This window comes from Schistocerca serialis, chromosome 2, assembly GCF_023864345.2.
Source record: "Schistocerca serialis cubense isolate TAMUIC-IGC-003099 chromosome 2, iqSchSeri2.2, whole genome shotgun sequence".
Lineage (NCBI taxonomy): Eukaryota > Metazoa > Arthropoda > Insecta > Orthoptera > Acrididae > Schistocerca > Schistocerca serialis.
Window position 1 is genome coordinate 415,412,250 of NC_064639.1, and position 26,203 is coordinate 415,438,452.

At 39.2% G+C, this 26,203-nt stretch overlaps 1 protein-coding gene across 1 annotated transcript in view; it reads right to left on the reverse strand.

The window, feature by feature from the left end:
• Positions 1-26,203, reverse strand: part of LOC126457260 (regulating synaptic membrane exocytosis protein 2) — a 1,246,504-nt gene that overhangs the window by 582,181 nt on the left and 638,120 nt on the right. The window contains exons 15-16 of the mRNA XM_050093425.1: positions 15,655-15,811; positions 11,636-11,711 (exon numbers count right to left, since the gene is read on the reverse strand). Of these exons, the coding sequence (XP_049949382.1) occupies positions 11,636-11,711; positions 15,655-15,811 (233 nt within the window). The remainder of the gene's footprint in view (positions 1-11,635; positions 11,712-15,654; positions 15,812-26,203) is intronic.

Genomic DNA, 26,203 nt, shown 5'->3' on the forward strand with positions numbered 1-26,203 from the left:
ATAGTCCACCAGCATGATGCAAACATTGCTCTGTAAAACTCAAGGACAAAATAGATAAACTAACATAACATAGTAACAACTCTAAATGAATAAAAGTGATGTAGCATGTTGTCAGTGGTCTCCCAGCGGTGGACAGAAAGCTGGAAATCAATGGCATGAGATCAGTATGACTATAGTATGAAAGGGGTCTGGCCCTGCAACACAAGACAGTTAAATGAATAGGAAAAGACAATGTGTGTCAATATGTGAGCAGTTACAGTGCATTGTGGTGGTGTTATTCATTACAACATGTTCTAGAGACAACATTTGGATGACTTCACACAGAGAAGAATCATCGATAAACTGGAAGAAGGACAAAGTGTAATGTGTGTAGCCCAAGAGTTTGGCACTGCTCACACCACTGTTTGAAGTACATGAGGAGTGCTCCAAACCACAGACCCTGTTGCCTGAAGGAGAGGAGGTGGTCGGCCAGGGCCACAGACCCTGCTGCCTGAAGAACAGGCTGTGATCAACCACATCAAATGCAGCAGCAGGTGACCACTACATTGTGAAACAGACGAGAAGGGACGTATGTCAATCAGCAAGTGATATCACAAACACATTTAACAGGACTGCAAAGCACACCCTCTCATGCTCCATAGTGGCACAAAGACTGGATTAGGGTGCATTCTTCGCCCAGTGGCAGTATGTAGTATTGTGTTGACAACCACACATCGGCGCTACAGTTTTGCTATTTCCCCCAATTTGAATCCCATTGAGCAAGTGTGAGATCCAACACATCCACATGTCTCAATGACCATCCAACAGTAGTCAACTGCATTGGTGGACAAATGGAATGCGCTACCACAAGAATTCCTTACCAACCTGCTGGTCAACATGGGAGCATATTGTGAAGCATATGTTGCTATTTGTGCCTATCACACATGCTACTAAGAATCATATCCGACCTTTGGCAATGCCCAGGAGTCCATAATAATTCATGGTGACTTCAGTGTAATTATTGACTTTGAATGAAAATGTCATTTCTGTTCATCTCATTGCACATCTTTTTCCGTCATCTTCTGTATTACACTGAACAAATCATTCTATGTGTGGTCATAGTTTCATCAAGTAATGTTACTTTGCAGTGAAGCATTATGAAAAGTTACTTTCATCCTTAAGTTTTGCACACCAGTGTATTACATTTCATCACACAATTAGAGATAGTGTTAATGAAGTTAACACAGAATTAACTAGAGATTTAAAATTTATTAATACTTTCATAATGATATGAAGACACCCACAGTTGCTGATGTCCAACTTTGGATTATTTTCCGTAATAAGATTCCCAACGAAGTTTGAAGGTCTTAGTGCATTGACCCTTGTCAGTGTTCACATTTTGGGCTTGAACTTTAAGCTGCCATTTGACATAAAGCAAGAAAATGAGAAACATTATAACTTAAAATGAAAATTAAAACCAGTTTCTAACAGCTGCTTCACTATGTTAAAGTACACAATGACTCATTTCCTTTTCCCAGAAGGATCTCCAACATGATGGGATCTATCTAAAATGATGAATTAATGAGTTAGCTGAAGGAAAAAGATTTTGGTCTGCTCCTTCTGAATAACAACACATTATATCTGAGGGGAAAGTAGGTTTCACCCTTTGTCAAATGGAATTTTTGGGCATTCTGCTGTCTTTATTAACAATGTATGTTTGGCATAAACCAATAAGATAATTTTATCTTTGCTGCTTACATGACATTTAGTTGCCTGGATAGTCTTATGAATGTCTGGCGATGGAGATATGTAACTCTGAAAACAATACCATACTGCAAATATAAAGGGCAAAAATAAAGACAATTGACTGGTACATGAAAGCATGTATTACTGTAGAACTGTTTTTAGCTTATCATTTATGAGACTGGCAGTTCAAACACTGTAACATCTGCTGATAACATAAGCTTTCAATCCAAAGATTCAAACTCAATTATATCAGGACAGCCCAATTTATAGTGCAGCAGACCTACACCAGTCACAGTGAACACTGTTTCTTTTAATCTCACAAAGACTCATATTACTCAATTGCAAACATGTAAAAATAATCAGTGAGAACCACAAGCAGACACTACTGATCACACACTAAATGAAACATTTCTTGTAATTTTTTTGCAGTCCAGATGAATAACAAACTAAAATTGGATCATTACATACGCTAACCAAGAAGCTCAGTTAAATATGTTTTGCTCTTACAAGTATCTCTCCCTACATTGCCCTAACAAAAGGAGTGTTGACTTGTTTTGCATATTTTCAATCTCTTTTGTCTTTTGGGATTGCCATGTGGGGCACTGCACCTAAAGTCAACATTTGCAGAGGACTCATTAGAGATCTAAGGGTTGTTACACTCACTTCTCAGTACATGTATTATATAAAAATATTTGCTGCTGATTGTAAAAATCAGTTTTGGCTGAAATGGGATTGGCACAAGAGATATACAAGGTACAAGAATAATTTTTATGTAGACTTTACCCTGTTGCCACAATACAGTTCCAAATGGAGCTTTCTCCTTTGATGCAAAGGTCTTTAACCAACTTCAGTCTAACATAAAGCAAGAAATTATCAGTCTACAAGAAAATTAAAAAATCTACCTTATAAGCTACTCCTTTATATAGGGACTGATGACCTTAGCAGTTAAGTCCCATAAGATTTCACTCACACAACTCCTTTAAATTATCAGATTCAAGGACCAAAATTTCTGTTAGCCAGATGGAAGGCAGCAAAGTTTGTTTTAAACATGCATAGCAAGAAGCAATGTACGAGGGCGGTTCAGAAAGTAACCTCCGATGGGTCACAGTGCGGGTTGTGGGGGGAGTAGCGACGCCATCTGTGCGTTCACGCACTCAACAGGTCAGTCGGCATCAAGCCATGGTCGAGTGAACGTCGTACGTGCGCTAGTTTAGTTTTTGTGGCAGTTTGAAATGTGTGCTGCAATAGAAAACCCCGCCAAATGTGAAGTGCGTGCTGTCATAAGGTTTTTTACAGTCAAAGGATATTCTGCAGCAGCTATTCATCGTGAGCTTTGTGCCGTGTACGGACCAAGAGTTATGAGTGAAGGAGTTGTCCGTGAATGGGTACGTTTATTTAAAAGTGGACGAGAAAACGTTCATGATGAAGAGAGGAGTGGTAGACCATCATTGGTGACTGACGAACTCGTTCAGACAGTTGATGCAAAAGTTCGTGAACATCGACGTTTCTCAATGTCGGAGTTGTCTACTGGTTTTCCACAGATTTCTAAGACTCTCTTGTATGAGATAGTGACAGCAAGATTGGGTTACCGTAAGTTCTGTGCACGATGGGTGCCCAAAATTCTTACCGACCACCACAAAACTCAAAGAATGGCCTCTGCATTAGACTCTCTGTCACGTTATGAGGACGAAGGAGAACCATTGTTAAACAGAATCGTGACCGGTGACGAAACCTGGATTAAGTACGTGAACCCTGAGACAAAAGAACAATCAAAGATGTGGGCACATTCAAATTCGCCTACCAAACCAAGAAAAGCCTCGCAAGATTTTTCTGCCAGAAAACTGATGGCAACGGTGTTTTGGGATGCCAAAGGGGTGTTATTGGTTGAATTCATGGAACGTGGTATGACCATTAATCAAGACGTGTACTGTGAAACAATAAAAAAGTTACGACGGGCTATACAGAACAAACGCGGTGGTATGCTGACTTCCGGTATCGTTTTTTTGCACGATAACGCCCGACCTCACTCTGCTCGCAGAACAACGGCCCTTCTTGAGTCCTTCAAGTGGGACGTTATCAACCATCCACCTTACAGCCCAGACCTGGCGCCAAGTGATTATCACCTCTTCATGCATTTGAAGAAATGGCTCAGGTCACAGCGGTTTGATGACGACGAAGAGCTCAAAGATGCGGTCACAGGCTGGCTCCAGGCACAAGAGGGTGATTTTTATGCAGAAGAAATTTCAAAGCTTGTGAAGAGATACGATAAGTGCCTCAATCGCTATGGAAACTATGTAGAAAAATAGTGCAGAGATGTAGTTGTAAGATGTATATATTAAAATATTTTTATTTAACTTGGTGTATTTTTTTAAATCAACCGGAGGTTACTTTCTGAACGGCCCTCGTATTTTAAACAAGGCTCTGTCAGTAGGGACAGATAGGTAACAATTTTAGGCAAACAATATTTAACTAATAAAGTAAATAAGAAGGTTTCTTTTTCATTTTTTCTTTTTAAAAAGGTCTGATGGTCCATGAAATTAAAACCACAATGAAAATCCGAACAAGCTTTGTGCCGATGTGTTGTGCTGTGTCACTAACATGCCCATTGATCACGTCATGTCACACTTGTCACTTATGACACAATGAGCCTAGAACAATAGAGTTTCTTACCAGTGCTGTCATTTGATCTGTTCATGCTGAGGAGTGAAAGGTGACTGAAATTCATTGTGAAATGTATAAGATGAAACTTTCATGAGTGACAGCAAAGTGCAGCAAAGGTGCAGGAACTTTGAAGCAGGATGTAGAGTTGTTCATGATACATGCAGTCAGAGAAGAAAGTGTGTATCAAACACTGATCTGACTCAGTGAGAAGATCAGGAAATTTGAGAAACTCAGCAGTTCACAATTTCTGTGTTTAATGATCTGTTTCACAAAATTTCAAGATCAATACTCTATACCATAACAAGTAAGAGACTTCAGTTCTGCAAACTCTGTGTGACATGAGTTCCCAAGATGCTGTCCAGCCATCACAAAACACAATGAATGTCTTAACATTTCCCCACCCCCCTACCATGATGAAGGAGAAGACTTTTTTGGACAAAATTGTCACAGGGAACAAGATATAGTTCCATTATGAAAATAAAGAAATGAAAGAGCAATACAAACAGCAGATGCGTTCTCATTCCTCAAGTAAACCAAAGAAGTGCAAGTGAACCTTCTCCAACAGAAAGTGTATGGCTACGGTGTTCCACGACCAAGAGGAGTTTTGTTGATAGAATTCATGGAACATGACCCAATCATCATTACAGCCTAATACAGAGTGACTCTTCAATGTCTACAAAGAGCAATTCAGAACAAGTGAACAGGAATGTTGTTATCAGGCCTTGTCCTGCTTCATGAAAGTGCTCAGACACACACTGCAGTTGCTACAGACACACCCTTGTAACATTTCAAAGGGAAGTGTTTGATCATCCAATATATAGCCCAGACTTAGCTCCCTCTGAAGTCCCTCTCTGCTAAGATGAAACACTGGCTAGGAGGACAGCATTCTGGCAGAGCCAATGAGCTGCAGACTAGCATAGAGAACTGGCTGAAAGCACAGATGGCTGCCATCTATGATGAGGGTATTGGAAAGTCTGTACCACACAACAAAAAATGTCTAAGCTAGAGTGGCAACAACATAGAGAAGTAGCTGGCGAGTGTGGCTAAATGTTGCAAATAAAACACTTTCGATTTTTAATGTGGATTCCATTTTGCGACTGATCAGACTTCTGAGGGGTGGGTAGAGGGAAAGAATTGGAGAGAAAAATATCCCTCATGTTGAAAGTCCAACAGAATACAAACAGCTGCTATTTAATATAATCAAGAAAGTATCGGCATTCCTCAAAGTAGTGGCTTTCCTTGTAATTACTGTGCTGTATTTAGTTGGCATATGCATAAATAGTACTAACCACCATCATATTGTTAACAGAATTTATAGTTTATGTTTCTTAGTACTGATTTGCTTTTATTAATGAAAAACTTGTCTCATTCCACATCCCTGAAGGTTTTACTTTTTGATAGTATCTGCAGAACACTACGGATGAATTAATGAATACACAGTACTTTGGTGGTAGTGAATCCATTAAGAAGAAAATAAGTCTGAAGTAATTGTGAGTAGGAAGAGATAGATTTATCTTGTTTTTGTCCAAATTGGTAATTTTATGCAGCTTAAAACTACCCATTAAGCTGGTTAATAAAGTAAGACTTATGTTCACAAACCAGTCAGTACTATGGAAAATGTACCTGACTGTATCAAATGACATTTGTAGTATGTGCTGCAGACCACTAATATAATACTAAAAGATTTGTGTCATGTATGTAAGATGTGCAGCTATGGACTCAAAATACTGACCAAAGTGTTTTCAGTATCACACAAGTACATCTTTAACTACAAGTACAAGCTGTGTATGCCGTTAACCTGTAAGTTTGCAAGTCTCAGCCCAATGTTCTAAATATTAACAATGATATATTTACCTGGATGACAGCGATGGCATGTACTGCATATTACACTGAAAGCACTGGGGAGTCACACTGGTCCATAATTACTAACCAGCCACCTAAACTCATGGAATGTACAACATGCCCCCAGGTCCTAAATGCAAGAATTTTTTACTACTTAAATTTTACAAGAAGGCCATTTTTTTGTCCATTGCCTTTCAGCAGATGCAAAAATCTACCAGTTCATGCCGGAATAGGCCAAATCGTCATCAGCAATGTCACACTGCCAATCAAATCATGCCACAAAATCACATGACTAGTGAGACAGATGGCCCTCGGAACCACGGGCACAAAATGGAGCTCTCTTCTGTTTTGAGTCACAGCCAGAACAGACTCCAAATGGCTCAAGTCTTCTTTAACTTTTCAGTTTCCTTCTCTCCGAAACTGGATCTGGAGCTACTGGAGTTACCTTCTCACACCCCACTTAACAATACTCATCTGGTAATCCCCCTAAGAAAAAAAAAAGATATAGTTTCTTTTTTATGACTATGAGTTTGTTGTTTATAAGACCATGCTGCTTTTAAATTCTGACTATACCCTTGTCTTCCAAGCAGGTGCACAAACTGGCATCAGAAGTGAGAGGCCAGATTCACCTTACTTTTGGCTTTGAGGTACAGCATACAATTTATGAAGACATGTGTGGATGTCTTAAACCTCTATGCAGACTGTCAGGCCTCAACACTGGGGTACAGAGAAAAAGTGCTTAACACAATCAGTCCAAGCTACCTCCCACACTCTACCTAGTGCAGCCACTATTGCTGCAGCTGCATGAGGCTGTTCAGAATCACCTGCCACCATTACTGCTTTCCCACAAAGCCAAGTCACGAGATGGTGACCCATCACCATTCCCACACCGGATACTTCTATCCCATTGGTGCCCAAAGCTGCCATGCCATTCATTGATCAGTAGATGTAAGTCACTGGTGAAACAATATAGGTTGCTGTGAACTGGTGCCGAGGGTTGATTTTTTCTTTCGTTTTCATGTGTATAGGGGCTCCCACAATCAGGTCACCGGGATAACTGGATATGGATCAAGAATTGCATGCAAGGATGGAGAAACTCCAGGTCAAGAAACAGAGTTGCAAAGGAGCCTTAATGAGGCATTATTGAACATGACACCACAAAGCGACACTGTCTTCGTAGCTAGCCTTGTTTCCCCATTTCCAGAATATCTAGGAATGGTTCATTACTGGCATGTAACTTATGTTGCATTGAGTTCACTGGTTCCCACTTTCCAGGGTACACCACACAAAAATGTACACTCTTCATTATAAAATTTAATGGGTGTAAGGAAAATGTCTGCACAGGATGACAAAGTGTTAGTATGAGTCGGGAACCTTAAGTTGCAAGGAGAGCCTCACACTTATGTAAGTCCCCTGGAAGGGCTGTGAGATAAACAAGGTATTTGATGTCTGTACAGATGGTTTAGTGGATAGATACCGAGATATCCATAGCATTAGCTGCTGTAGGAAAAAGCTTCCCACCCTATACCAAAACTCTGGTAAGGATTTGGAGCACTGTGATGACTGAATAAGACCTGTGTTATGTTGCACATATTTACCGGAGAAAAATAATGAATTACTGCTCAATGAAGCAAAAGCTTACTGTGTAGACATATTTGTTCACAGGATTCACTCACATGTAAGTGCTGAGGTGAAGTGTGCTTTGCCGTGTATACTATGGGAGTCCATACAACTCGCATTGCTATGAGAGAAGGTCCAGGAATTCTTCCAATCTACCACCAGGGTGAACCCAACTAGACATGCATTCATTACTGAAGTGCATCATACCCATTGCAAACACCCAGGCCACAAGGATCATGAGTGTCTGGAACCAGAATGTGCCCACTGTAGAAAATTTTGAAATGAGAGTTCAATTTTATAACACTCCTCCACTAACCAAAGCAGTTACTGAGGTGCTTGATTGAGTGTGTTCAGGAATGTGAATACAGGAAACAAAAACTGTTCTGCAACTGCCCCTGACTTCTCTTCCGCAAATTGAATCCAGTAAGAGACATATGGCACACTCTAGAGGTAAAAGTAACTTTGCAACGCAAATTCAATGGTAGATGGTCTACCTTTATCATTGATACAGGTGCACAAGTAAATGTTTTTTATGTTCACTCTACTTACAGTTGGAGGTCTGTAAAAGTTAGAATTGGAAATGTGTGGAAGTACCAGCTCACATCCAAAGTAGCGTAAAAGTATGAAAATTTTTTATGCCATCTTTGATGACAATTTTCTATGCCATTTTCAAAGAGCAATTAACTTCAGAACACAGAAAAACCAAATAGGGAGAAATGTCCACCCTTTTTGCAGTGTCCCCTCTATACAAACATGAGGGAGTCCGGAACTAATGGCCACATTCCAACAACTCACTAAACTGTGTACTATAGTGCTGAAGTTACACAAACTAGAGAAAACATTAGGCAATACCAGAAAATAGTTTGGTTGGAAATGAAGAAATATTTTTCACGAGGAGATGTTTTCTTAGCAGAGAACTATGTCGTTTCACCCTTAGAGTAATGCATACATCAAACAGTTGTCAAACTGTAGTCACATTACGTAAACAGCTTGCACTGAGAGTTTCAAGTCATATGCCATCTGCATTCATCCTCCAGACACCAGGTTCTCAGAACTCCACAAGTGGGAACTGGTGTTACAACATGTAATTCGTTCTCACCACCCATCTGGCCTTAATTTACATTAATGTCATGAACTTCAACATTTCTTACACAGTAATCATTCCTTTCTTCACCTCTTTTAGTTCTCTACATTTCTTATTTTCTTTCTTGACTATTTTTACCTACCCTCCACTGCTACCACACACAATACATTTAGATTTTGCTCTTATTAACTCTTTGTCAGTAATATCTGACTTGCTTATTATCCTACCTTCCACCCTTAAGCCCTCAGGGAATCAAATATCATCCAATGCAGACCCCAATAATCAGTCTTCTCTTCTCATCCTGTGTGGTATGTGTTCCCTGCCCAGGGCTCTGGTCAATTTTTCCAAACTCTCCCCATTTCCTAAACCTCGCCAGTCTCTTTTTCTTCCCCTTCAACCATTCTGATAGAGAAGGTGCCACTGGCTCTGAAAGCTTGCACATTTATTTAACCCTTAAATATGTTTTCTCCTGATGCCACTTAGTGATTAGATTTTTTTTCCTACCCAATTACATCAGTAATTTTCGTTGTTTCATTATCACTTCATGACATATTCTTGAATTTTACTATTTTATTCTCTAAACCACTCTGGATGATGCTGAAATGTAGCTTGCAGTTTCCTGTAATGCTCTCTACCCTCTTTATTCTCAGAAAACAGAATAATATTAGAGTAAGCAGTACTAATAAGTGTAAGATCATATGGGCAACCGAGTTAAATGATTTTTTTTAAGAACATGAGTTTAGAATAATACAGTGGACAACAGTCTCCTTGCAAATATCTGAATACAAGTAGATGCAACAGCCAGAGGCTCAGTGTATCTCTACTAGCAAAAACAAGTTCTTCTGAAAGACGAGAAAAATCAGCACATATTGAACGATAAGCCACAGTAGACAATGAACATCTGTCACTGGTGGACAGGAAGAAAAAATGCAAGGACTAATGGACATATGAGGGTTGGAACTTTAATAGCGGCAACTATTTATTTACAGCTCATACAAAATAGATACATGTTTCAAAGTTTTACTGACCTACAAAGTAGTCGCCAGCATTGTGTGCAACCCGTTGCCAGTGATGTGGAAGTCGTAGGATTCTCTTAGCAGTGCCAGTTGTGTTCACAGTTCAAGTGGCACAGTCTATTGCCTGATGAATTTGTAGCAGTTCTGAAGCGAATTTTGTGAAGTGTTTGCTTCAGTTTCGAAATCGAGTTGAACTCACGAGGGTTTAAGTCAGGGGAGTGCAGTAGGTGGTATGGTACTTAGCAGCCCCATCAGTCAAACAAATCAGTAACAGCTTACACTGTATGTGCTTGAGCATTGTTCTGCAAAATGATGGTCAGGTCCTGCAGAAACTGTCATCATTTCTGTCTCTAAGCTGGTCGTAGGTTGTGTTCCAAAAATAAACAGCATATAGACAGAAGTGATGACACTTTCTGCCAGACCTGACCAACATTTTGCAGGACAATGCTCAAGCACATACTGTGCGAGCTGTTACTTATTGTTTGACTGATGGGGCTGGCACTGCTAAGAGTACCTTACGAATTCCACATCACTGGCAATGAGTTATGCACAATGCTGGTGACTACTTTGTAGGTCAGTAAAACTTTGAAACATGTATCTATTTTGTATAAGCTGTAAATAAATAGTTGCCACTATTAACGTTCCAGCCCTTGTATTTAGCAGAACTCTAAATTATTATTAGTTAGTTGGGAAGATTCATAGAGTAAGATGTTTTCCTTACTCTCTCCTTCAACATTACTTCGCTTACCATCTCCAGAAGAAGGATATTTAGTTTCCAAATACTCTGGACTTAGTATCTCAACTGGTTAAGATGTAAGAATTTTTGACATTTTTCACAGACACAGGGGATGTAGTTTAATGCTTCATTTTGCGACTTACACGTTTTGTTCATAAACCAAAACAGCTTTAGTTGAAAACCCAGTGAAATAATGAACAATGCAAACAGCACTTGCTGAAAATTATTATGTTGACTAGAATCTTAATACACTGCAACCAGTCTACTTTCTCAAAACTCAAAAGGTACAGTTACATCTGGGCTTTTTTCATTTTGTATGGTACAAGAAACAATTTGTACCTTTATTATATTTGCTATAATATGATAGCATTTTCGTTGTTTAGAAAGACTTCCAAATCTACACATGTTGAATGGCCCATCTAGCATAAAAAATACTGTGGAAACAATAATGGAACTTCATGGATGGGGCAATAAGCAAAATAAAGGGATGTCAACCACTCACCTTCACACTAGCTTCCAAGTGCTAGCACTTTTTCTAGCAAAAGAACAATTGCCCACACACATAACCTCACAGATATCCAATGCATGTTCCTATACTCACAAGAGTTTGTGTTTGTGTTTCTTTGTGGTTGTGTGCGTGTGTGTGTGTGTGTGTGTGTGTGTGTGTGTGTGCGCGCGTGCACGCGTGAATATGTACTTTTGCTATAAAAAAAGCTAGTGCCTGAATGAACACAACTGTGAATGATATTTTCTGTTACATGTTTCTGTGCTCTGCACACTGATCCATTATAAATAATGTGAAGTTATATTCTTTGTGCATTATGGAGTACCACAGTAATCAGTGGATAAACATGAACAAGAAACAAAGATAACAAACATCTCCTGCACAAAATACAGTAAATTTGAAAATATGAATGTAGATAGATACCAGAAATTATGCGCAAGACTTACCACCCATGCCTGAACTTCGTTGGCCCTGCATCAGCTTCATTCTCTGTTTCATCATCTGAGCTCGTTCTTCCATATCCTAAAATTAAAATAATGATGTGCTTAAATGCAAGTGAAACTAAAAGAAGTTCAAAGCAATCAAGCAGTGCATGTTACATTTTTAACCATATGTTTGGTTACAATTTCAGAAAAATGTGGAAACATTGAAAGACGAAATGTCTTCATCTAGAGTTTTTGCACTCCCTCCTCTTTATGAATTTTCACTGCAAATAATAAATGTAGAAAACTCTTCACATTTTACATTAAACATCACAACATTGTATTCTGTCTACACTCTACAAATAGAGGTTTCATTCATAACGGGTTTGGTAAATTTTGGTAGACAAAGTCCCTTAACTGCATTACGTAATCACACGCTGCCCCAACCCTCAGCCACAGTAAGATTTTTCTTTAATTTTGTTGCACATTTTTGAATGGAGCAACAAATAGACGTATCTCTACACTTTCTTGTCACTTGTGAAGTTTTTCCTTTTTCCATCTTAGGTATTTGGATTATGTAAATATCAAGATGTGAATACTTCACTCCATCAGCATTTTCTTGATTTCTTTCTGTGTGTGGAGTTACTCTGGAAAAATGGAATGTGAAGAGTATAGTGCAACAAATAACCATAGTGACACTGGTGTCTTTCTTGCCTAAGCCATATCAGCCAAAAATATGTTTATGTTTTCATCTATTTACAGTACCTTTGTTTCAATATATTCCCACAAATTTTGTTTTCTTTTTCTGTTTCTCTTGGAGTTAAGGAGATCATAAAAACACAGTACTGTTTTCTCAATGGACATGAATCTTTGCCCTGCCAGCTGCTGCAGTATTATAGCTGATGGCCAGCAACCACAAGAAGATGGAATCTGAATTTCAAGAGCATCTTCGTGTTTTCTTATAATAACAAAAATAGTTCAGATTTAAAAGAATTGTAAATGTGCTATGTAATTAATGTAATGGAAATGCTCAGTCTGCATCGGATTCTGACTTATTACAGAGGTAGTAGGCACTGTCATGACTGACATAAAAGCTTTTTGGGTCTGTAAAATAACTATCACTGAATAAAACCAATGATCATAACATGTTTGCATTGCCCTCCCTTTAGGTCTACTAGTGCACTTTTGCACTTTACTGCCCAGGAACCATTACATTTTGTCACGTTCTCCTGGAGTAGCCTTTACATCACAATATTGAAAACCATTGATATTATTGGTCTACTGTGGTGGAAGGAGTGGGAAACTTTATTAGAGTGATTTCTTCTGTTTGAAGGAGTTGGGATCTATTGTGGTTGTCTATTGCCTCGTGCAATAACAGCAAAGATTGACAGTCATTGGAAAATTGGGTTTAGAATCCTGTTTTCTTCAAGTTGGACAGGAGTCTCACAGTGGCAGTTTTTCACTGCTAATGCCTGATCTTGAGTAGTTTGTGTGGGCTGTTGGGTTCATTTGGCTAGCAGCCAAGCTGGTGCAAGCAAAAAACCAGTCTCTCTGTTCATATAATCTTCAGCAGTGACATACATCAGGGAGCAATAGTACTACATTTGGCTCCCCAAGCTCAGTAGAAGATGCATGATGAAACATAATAGACCTTAGATCACAAAGTACACCAGTCAACCCAGAGGAAGACCACTGCAATCACAGCTGAAACTTAAGATATATTTACGGTATGAATGGGGCAATGCCTAGATAACTTTGGTGTTATGGCGTCTGGAATCTTGCACCCAGCAGATTCCAAACGCCAAATTTGTTTACAAATGTGGCAGTATACATGTGATGTGTTATGACAGTGAATAGGAACCTGTGACCACTGGAGGTACTCTATTTTACTTATTTAATGTTTACTATTAGATATCAGTTTAATTTATTATCAGAAGAAATCCAAAACCATGTTCTGAAATAGTGTCTTGTTTCTCCACTAGGCAGTGCCACAAGTTCCTCCAAAAATTGTAACACAACACACACACAAATGTAATACTAAATAACGTAAATCCACCTAATGATGGAGGTTTAAACCTTTGAAACGTGTCGTGGAAATAAATAAAATGGTGACTGGTAACAGTAAACTTGTTGTTTCACTTAATATATGATACTTTTGTAATAGGCATCTTAGTAGTATACTCTGTGAGATATCAATACATGTGACTGCATAAATGACATCATTTTTAGCAAATTAAAAAATTATGGTGTTACAGGAAATTCTGCTAAATTGTTCAATTTGTACAAACAGAAAACAATGGTCATAATAAGAAAATGTCTCCTGCTGGAAAGTTCTCACTTTTAATCTCAACAGGAATTAACTATTTGTGCTATCCCACAAGATTGTCTTAGTGTCACAACATTTTTCTCATGTGTATTAATGACCTTCCAGCAGTAACATTATCATCTAACATATATTTTGTTTCAAGGTGATGCATACATTACAACAAACACCCAGTCAAGTATAGCTTTTATATCTTAATTGAATTTGTCATAAGTAACTCGTGTCTTTTTCAAACCATTGGATCAATTTGCACAAGAAAAACTAAGACTAACAAAAATATTCCTAAAAACTTATATAGTTTTCTATGAAAGTAACTGATATCTACATCTTCCTTTAAATGTTTCATCACTGATTTCAATGTCCAGTTTATTCATTTCGCAATGGTTGGATTTGGTCTGATTCACAAAAATGTTGTTTTGAAGTGGATACATAATTGGATTTTCAGTAGTAAGGATTGTTCCATTTCAAGGGTGTTCTCTTCTCTGAGCTATGCAATTAAAAATTATCATGCCATGCGCATATAGTTGAAGTTTATAAATCAATTTTGTGGGGAGTCATTACATGAAGAATAGGTAATATTTGCCTAAATATGGAATATTATGGTGTCATCTTATAATAGAGATCGGTAACTGATTAAATTTAACTCAACTAGTATATCTAAACTGTTTTCTATTTGTCACATGAAATTTCACAAGCCACAGTACATTGACTGACAAATAAAGTGAACAACCTAGGAGACATGATGAGATGTCCATGTAAGTTAGTAAATGTACACAACACTGGCAGATATGAAAATCATTAGAGTTGCAGTTCTCTTTGACAAGTACAGATGCCACTAGATTGAATCTGTGTTGTTACCAGGATTAGTAGGCAATAAACAGGTCATTAACAGCATCAGATAAGGGCACAAAGCTGTTGCATACTAGTGTGAGACAGGGTTATCTGCATCTGACACAGTTTACTACACAATCCTTCAGTGCTTTTCACAGCGCATGAGGTATCTGTGGAAGCTGGTGTTTCTTTGGCGATCCGGAGTTTAAAAGGGGCCTCAATGTGGATCTCCATTTGGCTCACTGGTCAAATTGTGCAATGTCCTGATTTGTGGGGTATTCATATGTGACAGTGGCACAACACTGGACTACATGAGAACATAAGGACAAGCATACTAATCGTCAAGGTTCAGTTAACCAGATCTGACATCACAAGAGAGGATCACCACAATGTGCACAAAGCACCGCATAACCCTTTCACATCTATACCAGCCAATGGAGAAAAAGTAATGGACATCCTGCAATACTGAGAAAAAGGCAACCGATGGATTCTTATGATATGTTCAGTATATGATAATAGCATTGTGACTGACTAACTTAGACACAGAACATGCTGGGCATTACTGGCTCACTTAAATGATTTCATTTAAGAAAAAAGGACTGAACAGTGAATTTCAAGATTATATAGCACCTGACACAGGAATGAAGTTCATCATTACACTGATAGTTTAAAAGACATGTACGTTATTTACAAATGCACATCCTATTAACAATGGGACTGTTCCTGTATCCAACTTACAAATCTAGGTAGCGTACATCACCCTAAAATTCTTCACATATAATTGAACTGCACACGGTGACTAATGAATAACATGTATTTGTGACATTTGGATCTCATTTAAAAATTACAGTCAATAATAGTGTGGGAAATAATTACTACATATCTGTACCTTTACTACACGATCCTTCAGTGCTTTTGGTAGCGCATGAGGTATCTGTGGAAGTTGGCGTTTCTTTGGTGATCCAGTAGGCGTTGCAGTGGCAGATCGAGAGGTAAACCTTGGAACATATGCGTGCGATGGGACAGCGGATCCATGGTAATGCATTCTGTTGAACATAAGACAAATAATTCATTAAATACTTCATTACACACTACAATGAGTTAAATTGAGGTAGATATAAGTGTCACATTGCTGAACATAAGTAATCACTAGCTATGATATTTGGATATAATGAAGTGCCTAACGCCTTGGTTTCTGATGCACACATCCACAGAATGAGTTATTTGGGGGAAAAAAGGGAGGGTAGGGGGAAGGGGAGGGGGAGGGGAAGAGGGAGAGGGAGAGGGGGGGGGAGGTATAGTGACATAAAACAGCATAACAGTTCATATATATATGTTGAAGCAAAAGGTTGGGTTCTTTGATCTGTTCATGTTTTCTTTGTTTCCTTGAGGGAGAGGTGCAAGTAATAAGAAGACTAAGCACTGCCACAGACTAGTACCCACAGGAGAGAAGAATGTTGGCACCCAACAAATGACAACTGTAATTTGTTCTCATTTGGTGTAACTATTAATTTAAAACTGTTCTCTAGAGGTAACAAACATCCATGTATTCTACATAAACTATAATGGCTTAAATTTTCAAGGGCTCAATAGAGGTATGATACAATATAAATGTTATTTTTTCATGAAAACAATAGTAATAATGGATAATATTATCAGGCAATATGAATAAAATAAAAATAAAAAAGGAAAATTCATCTAACTCTAACAGATTTATCATTAAATTGGAAAATTACTTTGCTTTCTCCACTATGATCATATGTACTTACTTGAACACCATCTGTATGATATCTACTTTTTTATTTCATATTCCATAAAGCCAATTGCAAGAAAATCACTCAGATGTAGAACTGATATATTATACACACATTATACAGTGTCCTCCTGACAGTCATCAGGATCATTTTCTCCAGTGTTTCAATAGATACCTGCAATCTCATTTTTACAACATGTAGCTGGATTACTGTTCACCTCACCTTACACATGGCACCCATTATCAAAACAAAGCTTTGGTTTGTTTCCAGTTAGAAAATGATTTCTAAAACCAGAATGTTATATCCCCATTTGATTGAGCAGGCCTAAATTAATCTAGGGTGATATTTGCTTTATCAATATGTTTTAACAGGGACAGTAAAACATGAAGAATAACCAGTAATCCAGCAGGAACAGCACAGCCTTGGCTTCGATGACTGCTACCATCATGCAGCAGTACTGCTTAGTCACTGCTGGAGAACTGGAATACTCTTTGTGTTTTACTGTTCCAGTTAATACATACAGATAAATAAAAAAAAACTCTTGCTTCAAGAATAATTTTGTTTTTAACAGGAAATGAACTGACACTTTTTGACAGTGCATGAAAGACATGATGAGCAGTATTTGTTGGAGGTGACTCAAGCAACACACTGCAAAAAGAAAATTGCAGAGATCTGATAGAACATCAGAGAAAATGTGCCTGATGACTGTTAAGAGGGCCAACTGGTATACTGTTATATACAGACATGATTTTACAGCCAAATTTCTGCAGCAATAATTAAATGAATATATACCAAACGAAAGCATTGGCATGTTTATAGACACACAAACAAACACAAACACACACACAAAATTCGAGCTTATGCAACCAACGGTTGCTTCATCAGGAAAGAGGGAAGGAGAGGGAAAGACGAAAGGATGTGGGTTTTAAGGGAGAGGGTAAGGAGTCACTCCAATCCCGGGAGCGGAAAGACTTACCTTAGGGGGAAAAAAGGACACTGCTTGTGTCTGTATATGTGCGGATGGATATGTGTGTGTGTGCGAGTGTATACCTGTCCTTTTTTCCCCCCTAAGGTAAGTCTTTCTGCTCCCGAGATTGGAGTGACTTCTTACCCTCTCCCTTAAAACCCACATCCTTTCGTCTTTCCCTCTCCTTCCCTCTTTCCTGATGAAGCAACCGTTGGTTGCGAAAGCTTGAATTTTGTGTGTGTGTTTGTGTTTGTTTGTGTGTCTATCAACATGCCAACACTTTCGTTTGGTAAGTTACATCATCTTTGTTTTTAGATTTATTTTTCCCATGTGGAATGTTTCCCTCTATTATAACTATATATATATAAAAACAAAGATGAAGTGACTTACCGAACGAAAGCGCTGGCAGGTCGATAGACACACAAACAAACACAAGCATACACACAAAATTCAAGCTTTTGGAGGGAAGGAGAGGGGAAGACGAAAGGAAGTGGGTTTTAAGGGAGAGGGTAAGGAGTCATTCCAATCCCGGGAGCGGAAAGACTTACCTTAGGGGGAAAAAAGGACAGGTATACACTCGCACACACGCACATATCCATCCACACATACAGACACAAGCAGACATATGTGCCTGTATGTGTGGATGGATATGTGCGTGTGTGCGAGTGTATACCTGTCCTTTTTTCCCCCTAAGGTAAGTCTTTCCGCTCCCGGGATTGGAATGACTCCTTACCCTCTCCCTTAAAACCCACTTCCTTTCGTCTTCCCCTCTCCTTCCCTCTTTCCTGATGAGGCAACAGTTTGTTGCGAAATCTTGAATTTTGTGTGTATGCTTGTGTTTGTTTGTGTGTCTATCGACCTGCCAGCGCTTTCGTTCGGTAAGTCACCTCATCTTTGTTTTTATATATAATTTTACCCACGTGGAATGTTTCCTTCTACTGCAGTGTCTGTGTGTTTATGGGTTGCATTTTTTCATATGACTTGTCAAGTCAACGGCCGCACAGCATCTCTTGTTGCCACAATTGTCACAAGTGTATTTGGCTGCTGAGGCAGGAGCACTGGTAGCATTGCGAAGTTTTTTCTGCCTCAATTTGTCTAAGAAGCCTTCATCATGCTTCGAGATTCCAGGTGATATATCATCACGCCACTCTGGTCTCATGCTAGCCCGTGCCTCCCATCTGTTTGTGTCGATTACAGGAGTGCTTGAACCTCAATACAGGACGTCTTACAGGTCTTTTGGCTATAGAGATCTCTCCAAGCATCACCTCACGTGGTAATCTGTCAGGATCTATACGGTGGACGTGTCCCAGCCAGCGGAGTCGTCTCTGCTTCAAGATAGCTGAAATACTGTCGCAGTTAGTTTTAGATACCACTGCTTCGTTGGTCACTCGGTCCTTCACGTTACTCCGAGGATGGATCTCAGGCACTGCATGTGGAAAGCATTAAGGCGACGTTCTTGTTTGGCATATGTAGTCCATGTTTTCGATGCATACAAAAGAACGCGTTACTAAATCTTGATACTAGCTCTTGCAGCTCTTCTGTGGAGTTCGCAACAATTGCAGCATCATCAGCATACAGGAGTTCACGAGCGACTATCTCGTAGCGCTTTGTCTTACTCTGACATTGAAAAGCCTCCCATCATTCCTAGTGTGCAGATGTACTCCAATATTGCAATTCTCGAATGCCACTTGGAGCAGACCCGAGAGGAAAATTCCAAAAAGTGTAGGTGCCAACACACAGCCTTGTCTTATGCCACAGTTCATACTGAATGGTTTAGATACACTGCCATCAAAGATTACAGAGCCATGCATATTGTCGTGAAAAGATCTTATTAAAGACAGCAAAGTTGAGGGACATCCAATTTTTTCCAATATGCTGTAGATTCCCTCCCTAATGACGGTGTCAAAGGCTTTGTTGAGGTCCTCAAAAGCCACATATAATGGCATTCTGTGTTTGCGGCACTTTTCTTGTAGTTGGCGCAAGGTGAATATCATGTCACTTGTGGATCTGCCAGTTCGAAATCCACACTGTGACTCAGGGTAGATCCGAGCAGCCAAGGTTTACAGTCCCTTCAGGATTATCCTTGCATACGCCTTTCCAGCAATGCTCAAGAGAGATATTCCTCTATAGTTGTTACAATTACCTATGTCGCCTTTTCCCTTATAGATTGTTACTATATTTGCATCTCGCATGTCTTGAGGTACTGTGCCTGCAATTGGATTTGATACAATGTCGGCAAAATGCAGTCAAGTTTGATGATTTCTGGTGGTAAGTTATCACAGCCTGAACTCTTGCCTAGCTTTAGACTTTTAAGTGCGAGTTTTAATTCGTCAATAGTGGGAAGATCATCAAGCTCAGACATAACTGGGTAAGTTGGTTAGGTACCCAAAGCTTCTGAAGAAATGTTGACCTCTTCTGAGTATAGTTTAGCATAGTGCTGCACCCACCTATCTAGCTGCTGGTTTTTATTGTTGATTGGGTCTCCATTTAGATCTTTTATTGCAGCGAACTTCCTACTTGTTGGTCCAATGGCCTTTTTGACGCCTTGACACATGCCACTATAATCTCCTTTGTCTCGGCAGATCTGAATAGTTTTACAAAGGTTAGTCCAATATCTATTTGTGCAATGGTGAGAAACTCATTGCAGATCTGCTTTGCAGGCCTTGTATTCAGCTATTGCTTGTTGGTCTTTAGGATTATTCATAACCTGTATATGACCATTACGTTTCTTGTCTATATATGGACGCAACTAACTTTCACATTCAGTAAACCAGTCACTTTGAGCCCTAACCTGCTTCCCAAATGTTCCGATAGCTGTCTGCATAATATATTCTTTAGCTAGATGCCACATATTTTCGGCACTATGTGCAGTTATAAATTGCTAAGGATTCAGTTTCATCTCAATTTCTTCACTGAACTTTTTGTATAGCACATCATCTTGAATGGCTTTGGTGTCGATCTTCACTCTTCGACAAATTCTCTCAGCTGAGTGAATCTTCTTTGGTGTGAACCGTGATTTGGTCATAACTAAAGAGTGATCAGTTTCACAGTCAGCACTGTGATATGTGCAGGAATTGAGGACATGACGTAGGTCGCTTCTTCTGGTTATGATGAAGTCGAGCTGATGCCAATGGTCTGAACGTGGGTGTTTCCATGTTACTTTGTGCACGTCTCTGTTCTGGAAGTAAGTGTTTGTGATGCAGAGAGAAAGAGAGGTACAAAGTTCCAGCAGTCACTGACCATTCTCATTCATATTTACAATGCCATATGGGCCAATGCAGTCAGTCCAGTTGTATCGTTTGTTCCCAACCCTGGCATTAAAGTCTCCCAGTAACACGAGTTTATTTGATAGAACACGTCTTTGACTTCAGGTGGCGCTTTCATAGTGGGAGCATATGCAGACATTAATGTGATGGGGCCTGATGTTGTCTTTAATCTCAAAGTTGTTAAGCGTTCAGACATAGATTTTGGTTGTACGCAGCAGCTGAGAAGACTGTTTGGCACTGCAAAGCCAACTCCGTGTTCACGTCTTTCTCCAATTTCTCTCCCTTTCCAGAAAAAGGCTGCCTTCACACAGGCTGCCTTCCCCAGAGAGACGAGTTTCCTGTAATGCAGCCACATCAATGCCAAGACGCAGGAGTTCTCTGTCAATTATGGCTGTTTTTCCGACTATAGGGGCAGCATCTGTAGGGGTGTCATAACCGGGTAACATAGTTCTGACATTCCAGATGGCAAATGTGTTATTGAATAGTTGGTTTTGCTCATATGAGCTACTTTATTGTTGTTTTTTCCAGGTGCCTCAGTAATCGACCTTGTATCAAGTACTGCGAGATGCTTGCTGCTCCATACACCCATAGAAATGCAAGGTGGGGGACAGACTGGTACCTTACTGGCTGGGGGCTGCCCAGCTTGAGGCGGGCGATAACCAGTCAGTTAGCTGCAATGGGCTATCCCACCGACGAGAGTCACCCCTGGCGCCCGCACTCACGTCCCTCAGCGCAAGGCTTAAAACCAGTAACTGCGACTCCCCATGTTGTTATCCGCACCTTTGCAGGCACAGGCGGAGTGTCCTCTCCACAGGCACTGCATTGCCTGGATCGTATTTAAAAGCCACGAATTTTCCCAGCGTTCATAGCTTTCTCTTGACCCAAACAACTGTTTCCACAGGAGTGACGAGTCACTACGTGTGGAGTTGAGTGGATTGCAGGAGTTGCTGACTTGTTCAGGTTGAACCCTACTGTCGCCTACGGTACTCCGGATCCATTGCCCCATCCGCCAAGCATATGCACCGTAACAGAGATCTCCTCCCCCGCCACAGCTGCCATTGGGGACTTCACCCACAACCTTGGGCTAGGGTCTTGCATCAAACCCTGCAGCACTGGGATGAGAGAGATAGGAAACTGAAAGACACCCTCAGGCCTCGAAACCTAATACCACTGGGGTCGAAAAACAAGAGTTGGCCAAGGGAGGCCGACAGGAAAGAAAACAGGAGGGGTCTGACACAAGTAAATGGAAGCAATGTCAGACTCAGCTTGGGGCCCCACAGATGCCACCTGCGAACTTCTAGATGAAGTTCCCTGGGGACAATTAAATGAAAAATGTGGTATTAATCAAGTAATATGTTAACAAAATTTACAATTTTTCATGAATATTATAGGCATTCTACATCATGGTAAAAATGGCAGTAAATTATAACCTTAACACCCACAGGACACTGAGGTGATGATAAACAGTTAATTACATCGCTATACATACAAATGCTAATGTACAGGGTATGCAGCAAAGGCATTCACAGATTTCAAAATCAAATATCTTGAAAACTAAGATTAATAGATGAGTTCAACAAAAGGTATGTTTATTGTGAAATCTGTAAGAGTTGTATACAGAAGTTACACAGATGTTTCAAAATGGTTCAAGAAACAGATGGCACTGCATACCGTGGAGCTCATACAATATTGGTGTACATAATTAAACTCACCTGCTGCAAGCAGTCTTCGCAATTACATCACTATCTCTTCAAAATGTTCACCACTCACAGTACGGAGATGGTTATGTAGGTTCTTTCAATGACCTACACATACAAATAAATATTTGCTCTGTCTCCATGTGGTAAAGATATTGTAGAGACGTATGATTATATCTATGCTGACAGAAAATTGAAGAAAAGAAATAGCAATTATTTTATGTAATTAATTTGTCTTTTTTCACTGACCAAGGTGTCTATCTGTTGATCTTCTAAGCATTGTATAGCATGGTGAGATGTTTTCGATGGACAGTGTCTTTCAATATGCCCCACAAAAAAGTAGTCACAAGGAGTCAGATAAAGGTGAATGTGGATGCCAATCCATCCCTGCACCAGTAAATTTGCAATAAGCCATGTCTCAGTACTGTATTAAGTAAATGTTCTAATATGTGGGGCTTGCAAGCATTTCATTCTACTACTGAGCTATGTTTTAATTTCCTTCTCCTGATGTGACAAGGATTTACATTTTAACATTCAGCTCTTCAGAGAGGAAATCAACTCAAAGAAAGAATAGCCACTGCAGCCACACCGGCATTATTGTACATCGTTGGGGAGAAAAGGTAAATACCAAGCCACAAACCAAAAAACTATAGAAACTAACATTCAAGTAAAGTTTCAGAATTGCCACAAGGTTCTTAACACGTATGCATCTATAACTGCATGCATTTCTGGGAAGACAATTTCTGGTGTGGCTTCCCAATAATTGATGCATATATCTCTCTCCCCAACCAATACATGGTGCAAACGAACAATGAAATTTGCCACCACATCCTGCAATATCTCAACAGAAACAAATTCAGATGCCACACAGATCATCAATTCAAGCTTGTATAGCATGGTGAGATGTTTTTGATGGACAGTGTCTTTCAATATGCCCCACAAAAAATAGTCACAAGAAGTCAGATAAGGGCGAATGTGGATGCCAATCCATCCCTGCACCTGTAAATTTGCAATAAGCCAATGCAATAACTCTATTCCTGAAGTATTCATCAAGAATGTGAAACACCAGTTTGGTGCAATGTTGTCTGGCCCCATCTTGCATGAGCCACTCAGTGCCTGGTTGATCCAATGCTAACTGCGTGGTGACAACCAGTGTCAAGGTTGCAAGATAATGTTCATTAGTGATCACTTCTTGCGTGAAAAAAGGACTAATAGCGTCTCTGCTGCATACCACAACTCAAATGGTAACTTTGGTAGAAGAATGTGGTTTCGCTTCACGTAAATGTGGATTTTCAGAACCCCACACTTGCCAGTATTATTTACTCACAACTCCATTCAGGTGAAAATGTTCTTCATCCATGAACCAGGTGCAGCCAACATCAAATCCTTCATTGTCAATCATTGTGAGAATCTGGTTCCCAAACTCAGCCCTCGGTTGCACGGCTCATGCAGATATGGCCTGGTGGCTTTGGATTTTGAATGGAAACATGTGTAGGCTATGTCTCAGTATTTCCTGTACACTGTATCACTTTAGACCAGTCTCTGCTGCAATTCTTTTGGTGGATTTCCTTGCATGTTGCTGAATAATTGCAGAAATCATGTCAGCATATACGAGAGTAACTACAGTTTGCTGGGGCCTATATTCCCCACTAGATCATCAGCCATGCTGCCTGGTCATTGTAATTTGCTGAAGAGCTTGACAACAGTTTTTTCACTGGGACCTTTTGGAGAATTAAATCATATTTGAAAACTATGACTTGTTGCTGTAGAACTGTGTTCTAACCTCTGTTATCGCAGTACCAGAAAAACACGTTGTTCTATGGAATGTACAATTTCAACATCTTCCTTTGGCATACTAACCCCCTTTCATATTATGGTGGACTGAGCTATGGCACACTATTTATATGCACTATGTATTGTGATTACAGCACCATCTGTCAACAGATTTTTGAGCTTTTTTGAAACTTCTGTATTAAATTCTTACAGCTTTCACAAGGAACAAGCTGTTAATTGCACTTTAATATTGATCTTAGTTTTCAAAATATTTAATCTTGAGATCAGGGACTCCTTTGCTGAACACCCTGTATTATGGTAACAGTAGTCATAGTTTTCAATTTTCAGTATGTAGATCAATAGTGATACCTCACAGCTAATAAAGTACTATGTGATACCAAAAAACTCCTGTGCTGAGTAGGACTTTTATAAAGAAGAGAATGTATTACAAGTTTTTTGAATTAGGACAAACCATCACTAACAGGTTTGACATGAGCTGTTATAGCATTTCTTTATGAGCCATGCTGGGGATTTTTTATCTGTCTAGATAAATCCTGTTTAATTCATAATCATACTCATGATAGGCACTATTTTATGTGTGTAATGTATTATTTTATTACAGTTAATGACACAAGTGAGAGAAGGCACTGTCATAGCATTGTAAAGATTCTTAACTGTTTTAATAAATTCTGCAGAAGTGTCTGCAATGGGCTATTTTCATGATTCTGAGGACCCTAATTTGAAAAGTAAAAGCTTTATTAGTTTGAGTCAATCACTTCAGGATTTAATGCTGTACTTCATAACTGAAGAGAAATAACCAAATTACACCACTTTGGTAGCCTAATTTTGTACATGTTTGCAATCAGACAAATAGAAAAAAGCTACTGAGTTCAGTCTTCTATATAATTCTAATAAATGTACTGTGCTGGTGGGCCTGATATCAATATTTAGTACCAGTAGTTGGGAAGAATCTACTCTTGCTATTTCTTTATCTTTAAATTTTATGGCCATATAATTTTGTATTTTTTGTGCTCTGTGGAATCATATAAGATGTGTTTTGTTGACATCGAGACAGGGGGGGGGGGGGGGGGGTTGTGAGGGAAAAGAGGGTGGGAGGACATTTGATTCAAACCAGTTTAGAGCCTCTCCAAAGTGCAATATACACCTATATCTTTTGTGGTTTGTGTTAATAAATATGTGATCTGGGTATATCTGACATTGTCAGAATAGGACAAAATGATTGTAAGCAGATAATCAAATGTGAAATTATAAAAACTTTATAAACTTTCAACGAAATTTCTTAAAATTTTCAAAATTTTTCTGTTTATTGTCTCAATCAAATTTAACATTAAAATTTTATTACAAAGTGATGACCATTTCCTATAGCTTAATTATCTTCATATCACATGCAGTATTATAAATGTACTAGCACTGTACAAAATTGTTGCATTGTCCATAACATTGTTATTTTAAATCTTCAGATAAACATAACGGATATCACGTGAAGCTTTAAAATAAGAATGTTACAGATGATGCAATGGTGTTCTACACGGCTAGTGAATTTATAATACCACATGTGATCTGAAGATGGCAGTCAAGCTACCAACACGGGTCAACACTTTGCAAAAAAATTTAATGTTAAATGTGATTAAGTGATTAACATTGCAAGATCACAGGTTAACTTAGGTGTAAGATAAGCCATCACAAATGTGAAATGCTGGTACATTAATAACAAGTGTAACTATCAGAACATTCAATGCAAGCATGCAAACATGTATACATTGTGTTGTACAGGTGCTGAATGTCATTTTGTAGGATGGAGTTCCATACTTAGTGCACTTGTATGGTCATTACAGGGAATGAATGGCAGCACAAAAGGTCAAATCACCAAACTGAGGCACAAATTTAATGTCAGAGAGCATGAGATAACCATGAGAGTGCTCCTTCCTTCATACAAAATTGCACCCCAGACCATAACTCC